The 9620-nt window shown below is 47.3% G+C and overlaps 1 protein-coding gene across 2 annotated transcripts in view; it reads left to right on the top strand.

The window, feature by feature from the left end:
* The first annotated feature begins 620 nt into the window (after positions 1 to 620).
* SHROOM4 (shroom family member 4) overlaps positions 621 to 9620 on the top strand; it is a 265872-nt gene continuing 256872 nt past the window's right edge. Inside the window, exons 1-2 of one of the 2 annotated variants that reach the window (XM_061410120.1) lie at positions 984 to 1072; positions 4136 to 4227. Coding sequence is in view for 1 of the 2 variants with exons in the window: in XM_061410119.1 (XP_061266103.1) it covers positions 956 to 1072 (117 nt within the window). In the remaining variant the exon portion in view is untranslated. Of the gene's footprint in view, positions 1073 to 4135; positions 4228 to 9620 lie in introns of both variants that reach the window. The other variant, XM_061410119.1, reaches the window with a different exon arrangement.

Here is a 9620-nt window from a genome sequence, read left to right as displayed (position 1 = left end):
TGTAGGTTTCTTTAGAAGTGAAAACAATACTGCTAGTCATAAAGTTTGCTGATTCCTGGCTTGGTCATCTCAGTGGGGCAAGTGCAAGGCCGTGCCAGAAACTCCAGATGACTGGAATATACACAAGCACAGTGCTACCCATAAACCATAAACGCCAGCGCTGAGCCAGGGTGCGGCTGAGCCTGGGCAGGGGGCATCCTCAAAGTGCTTCTTTATTTAAACTATGCTCCAGGGCAATGTTTCATAATGACCCCACACACCTAGCTCGCACACACAGAGCAGCCTACTCACACAGCCCCACTGTGTTCCCTGGCATGCTTGCTTGACTTTCCATCCCTCTAGGCAAGATCCACAAATTAGCAGCTTTGTAACCCTCCCAGGACCCGGTTCTCGGGGCCTTCAGAAGAAAAAGGCAGTCAGAGAAATATGAACGCGCTAATCGGGAAACCAGCATTTCAGCCCACTCAGCCACGCGGGCCATCTACACTAACGACTTTCACCTCCCCTGGCCTTGGCTGGCTGGAGGGGCGGGGAACTAGGCAGTAAGGAGGAGGACCAAAGCGGGGGGGCGGGGGGGAAGCTGCTTGAATGAAACAATGTAACAATTGATGTGAAGCCTCGCCTCACTCCCACTCCCCAGCGCTCTTATAGGCGAGGTCCCACTGACTGACCCTCCCCATTGCTCCGTTTTCTTGTCCATTACGCACTATCCTTCCGCCTCTCCTTTTCTTTTCTTTTTTCCTCCTTCTCCTCCCCCCTCCCCCTCTCTCCAGCTCCGTGTCATTTCCTCCTTGCGCTCGCTCTCTGCCCGAGCGTCTCCAGCCAGGAGAGTAGGCGGAGCTGGGCGGTGAGGGGTGGCGTAGCGCTGGAGGGCGATGGTGGCGGAGCCGCTGGGGGCGGAGGCAACGTAGCCCCCGCAGAAAAGGAGTCCCGCCGCGACTGAGCCGAGCGGAGGATGGAGAACCGGCCTGGGTCCTTCCAGTACGTCCCTGTGCAGCTGCAAGGGGGGGCGCCCTGGGGCTTCACCCTTAAGGGGGGTCTGGAACATTGCGAACCGCTCACGGTGTCTAAGGTAAGAACTGGCTGCTCTGTCTGAGCAGTGCCCAACTTTGAATGGGCGAGCGGGTGTTCAGGCTGCCGCGGGACGCGGCCCTCAGACCAACTTTGAAACTTGGCCGGAGTTGGGGATGAAAGCCCGCTCCCCCCGTCTCCCCCCACCATGGAGCATTAGCTGCACTGGGGGTCTGGCCACCAGCCCCGGCGCAGACACTCCTTCGGGGTGGCGGGAGCGCGGGATGAGAGTGCGGCCGGTCCGAGGCTAGAGTCCCGCGCGCAGACACCCCCGAGAGGGCTCGGGGGCCGCTTCTGCTCCCCAACGTCTGGCGGCTTGCTCCCCTCCGTTGGAGCTGGAGGAAGTGGTAGCTGTTGGGAGTTGCTCCTTGGAAGTTCCCGCGCCCTTGTGGCACAGCGAGGGGCTGGAGGGACAGGCAAGGCGGCTTGGCAGCTTTCTTTGCGGTGTCTGCTCCTGGATCGACCGCCAGGCCATCCCGCCTGGGCAGATTACTGGGCGAGGGTCCGGTGTGGGAACAGAGATGAGGCGTCGGTGGCTTTCGTCAGCCTCACTTCCCACGGCCGGACGCGCGCACATCCATTCAGCCGGCGGGGCGTTGCGGCTTGGGCTCGGCCTTTCCTTCCCACCAGAGTCCTGCCCCAGCGCCGGCGAGATTTCCTGCACGTTGAGGAGCGTGGAGGAAACTTTTGCGCCATGGAGCGCAGCTGTGTTGGAGCTGCCGCCGCTGCCGCCAGAGTTTGTTTGTTTTAGGAGGCTGTGGTCTGCTGGAAGCCAAGTTGCAGCTGAGGACAGGGGAGAGGTGCTCTCCCGAGCTTTCCAGAACCCCCCTGAGCAAGCCACCCCCGAGTAGGGGTGAGGGTAGTGGGTGGGGGCCGCCGGGGCTGTAACTAGGAAGAGAGATTTGCAGGACGACTCACCTTGAGGCACCAGATGGCCAAGGGAGTGAACTTCACGAACTTTATTCTGATTTTTTTGTTTGTTTTAAGATTGTTTTTGTTTCTCTGAAAAGCCCTTCCCCTTCCAACCCGCTCAAATTGCAGTTGAGGTGGAAAACGTGAATTTGTGCTGGAGACAGATGTGGTTTCTCTGTGGGTAACAAATGTCACTTTATTGTTTTAGCTTCTTAACGTAGGTCACATCTCAGGAGAGGGAGGCGAATGCCCCCCGCCACACCCCTGCAGAAACCTGTGCCCTTTTGCCAGGCACCAAATTGCTGGTTAACTTATTAGTGTAGGGGGTTCTTCAGGCCTTGAGGCCACACTCTTAGCAATCCTGGGGAGTTGTCACGGGGTGTGCCTATCACCTTGAGCTGCCTGAGGTATGCTGAGGCAAAACTTTGAGGAGCTGTCAGGGAAAACTGAAATCTTTAGCTTCTCCAAACACCTATAACAGCCTACATCTTCATCCGGCACCCCTTTTCCTCATACTAGTCATTTATTTCTAACCAGCCTAAGATGACTTTGTCACCTACTGGCATGTCACCCCCCACTCCAGTATTCTCTGGAGGGAGTAATAAGCCTTTTTTTTTTTTTTTTTAATTTGAACAGTCTCAAACAACCCCTTTGAGGAGGGGAATCCTGGCCTTCAGGACTTTGTTCTAATCAAACTCCTCCTCTCCCTCCATTCCACCAAGGTCAGAACAGTCTATGTAGCCCTCCATGGTCTGGCAGTTCCTCCCTTTCTTTTTATCCTGACACTACTTGCAGACTTCCCAGTCTGCCCAGACAACCTGCCTTGGAGAGGTCATTCTCCACCTCTGCCCAGGGCTCACCCATCCTAAGAGGCACCACAGAGAGTGGTTGCTGCTGTGCCCTGGGTTGTTTTGTGAGCCAGCACAAACATGGCAGGGGGTGTTACTAAGCACAGGGCAGCCAACAATTTGTGGTCTACCTGGGGGATTATTTGAGGGTAGATGAGGCTTTCCTTGGCCAAGCTGTTGAGGAAGTGACTCGTGTGTTGAGAGGCAGGGTGCCTTTTACTGATTCCCTTTCTGCTGAAGGTATGCTTGACCCCTGTTATATATGAAGGGTCATTATTACACATATTTGGTTATGCAGTGGGTAAAATCATTTCTCTCATATATTCCAAATGGCTTGAATCCTTACAGTAAAAGCCAGCTATATATATAACCTAGTTTGTTGTTGTTGTTTAGTGGCTAAGTTTTGTCTGACTCTTGCACCCCCATGGACTGTAGCCCCCCAGGCTCCTCTGTCCATGAGATTTCCCAGGCAAGAATACTGGAATGGGTTGCCATTTCCTTCTCCAGGAGATCTTCCTGACCCAGGGATCAAACCCATGTCTCCTACATTGGCAGGTGGATTCTTTTCACTGAGCCACCTGGGAAGCCCATATAACCTGGTTGTGTGTTACTCAGTCATGTCTGATTCTCTGTGACCTTATGGACTGTAGCCTGCCAGGCTCCTCTGTCCATGGGATTCTCCAGGCAAGAATACTGGAGTGGTTTGCCATTTTCTTCTCTAGGGGATCTTCACAATCCAGGGATCGCATTACAGGCAAATTATTTACTGTGTGAGCCACCAGGGAAGCCCATATAACCTGGTTAGCCCTATATTTAAAGGGGCCATGGCAGTTTTGTAAAGTTCAGTGGTTACCTGTATTTTTTTTTCTTGCCTAGATAGTATGTGGCATAGTTCATTAATCCCCTTTTAATTTTCCTCCCTTTATGCTTCAGAACGATACAGCTTTCTTCTTGGAAAAAGACTCAGTCTGCACACGTTGGTGGGGATGGGATAGAAGGGTATAGAAAGAGAACTGTATTGGCAGATTGAAAACTTGGGTTCTAATTCTTGCTCTGCCATTCACTAGCACCAGGATCCTGGGTACTTCACTTGCCCTCCCTGGGTTTAGATGTCTCCATGTCTACTGTGAGGTTCAAGTCTTTAAGTAAGACTGTGACAGTCTAGTAGCCAGTCTTTTCTGCTGTGCTAGCTTTGACCCTTTTCATCCTAGAAGGGTTTCTGACTGAGGAAGATGACACTTTGTTCTATTTGCACGCAGTGTTACTGTTTTATAGTGTATTTCCACATCTCTTTTTTTCATTAGCCTTCTACAGCCACCAGGTGAGACAGTCAAGGAAGGTTGTGGAGAAACTGATGGAAAAACTGAGGCTGTGATGCACTGACTGGCATGCATAGGTATGTCATATGGTGAGTCAGTGGTAGGCTCCAAATCTATCATATGTTCTACTACTTGGAGAATTTCTTTGTTAAAAATTTTTATTTTTCATTGAAGTACAGTTGATTTGGGGCTTCACAGGTGGTGCTAGTGGTAAAGAATCCTCCTGCAATGCAGGAGACACAACAGACATGGGTTTGATCCTTGGGTCAGGAAGATTCCCTAGAGTAAGAAATGGCAACCCACTGCAGTATTCTTGCCTGAGAAATCCCATGGTCAGAGGAGCCTGGCAGGCTGCAGTCCATGGGGTCTCAAAGAGTCAGACACGACTGAACACTCTGCAATAGTATAGTATAGTTGATTTACAATTTTGTGTTAGTTTCAGGTATACAGCATAGTGATTCTTTTGTTTTAGGTTATATTCCATTATAGATTATTACAACATAATGAGCATAATTCCCTGTGCTATATAGTACATCCTTGTAGCTTATCTATTTTATGTATAGTAGTTTGTATCTGTTAGTCTCGTACTCCTAATTTGCCCCCACCTCCCTATCCACTTTGGTAACCATGAGTTTGTTCTCTGTGTCTGTCAGTTTGTTTCTGTTTTGTATATAGATTCATTTGTATTATTTTTTAGATTCCACATATATATGATATATAGTATTTGCTTTTGACTATTTCACTAAGCATAATAGTCTCTAGGTCCATGCATGTAGCTGCAAATGGCAATATATCATTCTTTTTTATGGCTGAATAGTATTGCATGCGCGTGCGCGCGCGCACACACACACACACACACACACACACACACCCACATCTTTATCCATTTACCTGTTGATGGAAACTTGGGTTGCTTCCATATTTGGCTATTGTAAATAGTGGTGCTATGAACACTGGTGTGTGTGTATCTTTTCGAATTAATTTTTGTTTTTTCCAGCTGTATACCCAGGATTGAAATTGCTGGGTTATATGGTAGTTCTATTTTTAGTTTTTAAAGGATCCTCTATGCTATTTTCCATAGTGGCTACACAGATTTACATTCTCACCAACAGGGTACAAGGGTTCCCTTTTCTCCACACCCTCTACTTGGAGAGTTTCTTGATTTTTCTGGTGGTACTGCAGTTTGTGAAGAGACATGGGGCAATACCACTGAGGAGTGTATTCAGTCTTGGCAGCCTCCCACCCCATTGACCCTTTGCATGCCAGCCTGTGGTTCCATAGTAGGTGAGGACTGGGATGCAGACACTCCCTGGTGGAGTCTAGGCTCGGGAAATAGGAGAGGACTGTTTTGGTCACTCCAATCCACTTATGATGATCTCAGGTCAGGCAGATACAGAGGTAAGGTACCAGAACCATGGTGAGAAATATTGGAGAACTTCCTTTGGTGTCATGGGAAAAAACCCAAAAGAAATTTGGATCTGGTGTGGCATATATGCTTGGAGATAGCTTGTGGAACAGGTGGAGACATCTTGGGAGTGGAGGAGTTTGAGGAAATGTGATTAGTGGGAAAAGAGTGCATAGAGTGTGAAAGTATATTTCATAATTGTTATGGGGGAACATTTGGATCAGGAAATGATCAAGTTGAGGAAGTCATCAATTTCTATATGCTCCAGTGATATCCCTGAAGGAGGGAATCACCTGTCAAAGTTGTGGAGACTGATATAGTCTTAACTTCTCTTCACTTCTTTTAACAGTTAAGTGACAAAGAAGAAATGTTTAAAAAAAGACAAACAGCAACCCCTCCCCCTAACAACTATTATTATTGATTATCCTGGACATTAAGGAATGGTTTGTGATTTCCTCATACATTGTGGTGTTTCTAAAGAAACATGACCCACTAGAGAATTGGGCCCATGCCTTTGGTTAGCATCTTATACCTTATTGACCCAGGGAGCCTGTCTGAAAGAAGTGGAGATTCTCTTCTAATCAGATTTGACTATTTGGGCTGTTTGCTACCTAGGGCTCTCCCTTTGCCCCCTCTACAGTGTAGACAGTCATCCATGAATTAGGCTCCCTGTGCTGGAAAGGTCCACTTTGGGGGATGGGTGACCTTTTCAAGGTTCTGGTGCCAGTGATTATGCATCAAATAGGGCTTCTCAGAGGTCTCAGAGATTCAAACTGTATCCTCCTGTGGTGTGTGTATGTGAAAGAGAGAGAGAGAGAGAGAGAGTTACTAAGCTGTATTGTAAGATTCCTATACTCATTTTGAGTTCTTGGAAATGTGCCCTGAGGTTGGCTGAGGGTGGAGACCAGTGGGGGATGTAGGAAAAGGAGGAGGAGGAGAATTGGGGAGGAGGACAAGACATGGCAGAAACAGACTCATCCTATGTATTTGCCATCTTCCTGGTCCATTTTTGTGACAGTCTCCATCTGGCACAGTAATGGAAGTGGCCACTAGTTACTTACTGTTCTGAAACAAAGTAGGGTCAGGTGGGGCAGTAGCCTGGAGGAAAAAGAAGTTTCACCTCCTCCGCTTAGTGTGCACTGATGTATTATTTTATCCTCTTTGGACCCAAGATTTCTATATGCCACATGGGGGTAGCCATACCTGCGCCATCTTTATTAGCACAGATGATGTGAGAATAAATTGGGCAAACCTTAATACTGTGTGGCATCCTTAGCCTAGGAAGAGGGCAGGGCATGCTCTTTAAGTTTTTAGTCTCTCCTTCATCCCCACTGAAGCACACAAAGTGGCAGCTGAGATTTCAAGAGGATGCGGATCAAGTCAGATTGAGGCCTGGCTGCAATTTGGCTGCAACTTTGAGTTCTTGTTGGGTGCACAGGTAGTGTTATGTGAGAAGTGATAGTTCTGTGAAACCTTCTTAGTTACGTTGCAGGCCAGGACCACCCCCAGACCAGGACTTGGCATTCACAAAGGGACCTTCATGAGGTCTGCTTCTTTGTGAGCTTAGTACACCCTGGTTACTTAGATGAATCCCTTCCTCATCTCTGCTTCTAGAATCAACAAAGATGTCTACTGCCTCAGCTCCCCAACTGCTCCTCTCTCTCAGAAAGTAGGCTTTTGGGTACATGGGGTAGGAATCCATCCAAAGGAAAACAAATCAGGTTGGTGAAAAGTAGTAAAGCAAAGAAAGTGGGTGATATGTCTGCTAACCTTTGGCTGAGCTTTGGCTACACACTGCTTTGGGGCCTGCTGGGTTGTTATAATATAACTGGTAACCTATTGTGATCCACACGTGTGCTCCCTGAAGTGAAAAAAAGGCCAAGCCTGTTAGAGGCTTTTCTTTCTCTAAAACCTCAGACAGAGAAAATTCAGCTCCAGCTGGAAGACACTTGAACATTGCCTTTAAACAGAATTCAAATGATTTTGCCTCATGCTCTCTCCTATCTCCTCCTAGGACTTGTTTTTAAGAGAAAAGAGAAACTCAGATTTGAGGTTGGTGTTTATGGAATGATTATCTAGAGGGAACATCACAGTTTTTATAGTTAGGCTCCTTCAGAACGAGAGGGCAAAAAGATGCTGACCTGTCTAAGAACAGTTAATGAAGAACAGCAGAGATTAAGTCAAGGGCTACCCTCACTAGCCACACACTCTCCTGCACCCCCACCAAAGGGCAGACTAAACTGAGGCCTACTAACTGAATACTGTTCTTTGAGGTGGCTGGAATCATAGATTCTCAAAGTGAGGTGGGTTTTGTGGAAGTCACCTGGTCTCAATTGATCCATGAGTCTCCTATGCAGTATCCCTGAGCTTGTTCTCCTCTGGTCATGGGGGAGCTCATTTCCTTCTTAGCCAGTCCTATTCAGTGTTAAAAAAAAAAAAAAAAAACAAAGGTTTTGACTGTAGACAGCTTTTTCTCATGTCGGGCTGCAATCATTCTCCATCTGCCTACTCTCTGTGGGTTCTAGTTTTGCCTTCTGAGACCACAAAGAGCAAGTTATCTGACTTAGGACAACCTTTGGGAGGTCTGAAGACAAAGACTATGTCCCTTTGTCTCAGTTTTCTAGGCTAAAGAGCCTTAGCTCTTTTAGCTGTTCTCTATGGGATCTGAGATCCAGCCTCCTGCTCCCACTCTGGATACACTCCAGCCTGGCCATATTCCTCTTGAGTTAGGGAGCCCACAGCTGAATGCAGTAAGTGAGGAGCGTCTGACTGAAGTTGAGTAGGACCATTCTTTAAAACAACTGAAGACTACTTTGGTTCTTTCTGGCATCCATGCCATATGAAGACTCTGTATCAAGCAAAGTGTTCTAGTGGAAGTATCTATGCTGCTGCTAAGCGACACCTGTCCAAGGCCTCTACATAGGCACCTACATGGGGACAACTACGTAAGAGATTTGGGAGGGGCACATCTCTCACTATGTATTTAGAATTGTCCCTAGCCCTGTCCCTAGCCCAGGTCAGCCTTAGAAAAAGTGTTCTAAGGGACATGATAGAGAAGGCATAAGCCCTGACTTCCAGGAGCATATATGTTTCTACAAAGAGTTACAGCCAAGGAATTTGTATAATAGAAGAAGGAAGTGGTATTTGGTCAAAAATCAGACCTCCAGAACATCAGATTGTTTGATCTTTAACCAGTTGCTGGCTTTGAATTTGTAGGAATAAACTCTATGAACTTAATTTTCCCCTTGTGGAACAAATAGGTGTGTTTGAGATTGAAGATGCTGACCGTACGTGACATACAAGAAGCCTCCAATTTACAGAAACCCTGGGTAGGAATTTAGACACGGCAGTCTCTAACCCTGTTAGGTTTTTATTTCTGTGCACATTGTCATTGGCACTGGTTGCAAATCTGCTATTGTTGCTGCTATTCCTCTGTTCTGAGGTCTTCTGTCTGTACCTGGAATACCCAGGGGAGTCACTCTTGCTGAAGGTCTTGCATCCACAGTCTCGTTGCCGCCCCTTCTCCATGTCCTCACATCTACCAGATTGTCACCTGAGTTGAGCAAATGTCTTTTCTTGGTACTAAACTCCTGATGGGGGAGTGTATTGAAATGGAGCTTAATCCTCATTATCACTGAAGGATGAGAGGCTTGGAGAAGAGAGTTAAAGTCTAGGAAACATGTCCCTCTAACACAGTTATTGATAGTTGCCACGTTCAGAACATTTCTGGAGAGCGCTCTTTGGTCCAGAGTATATCCTTGATGAAATCACAGAAACTAACCACCATTTTATAATATTCTATCTACAGGGAACTGCATTCAAATCTCCAAATAACCTTGCTTATTTACAATTTTAGTCTGTCTACAGGGAACTGCATTCAGAATTTCAAATAAGCTTGCTTATTTACAAAGGTAGTCTTGAAAAACAATGTGGAAGTCAGGGATAACAAGTGCTCTAGGTATTTCTGTTACACAGATCTAAGTGGGTTTGGGGTTTCTACTACTCTCACTGCCCAGGTGCTCATAGCCTTCGTGCTGGGGCCAGGATTTGTGTGTACATGCAGTG

This window comes from Bos javanicus, chromosome X, assembly GCF_032452875.1.
Source record: "Bos javanicus breed banteng chromosome X, ARS-OSU_banteng_1.0, whole genome shotgun sequence".
Classification (NCBI taxonomy): Eukaryota; Metazoa; Chordata; class Mammalia; order Artiodactyla; family Bovidae; genus Bos; species Bos javanicus.
The sequence above is the reverse complement of the archived record's forward strand: the minus strand, read 5'-3'. Positions and strand labels throughout refer to the sequence as shown.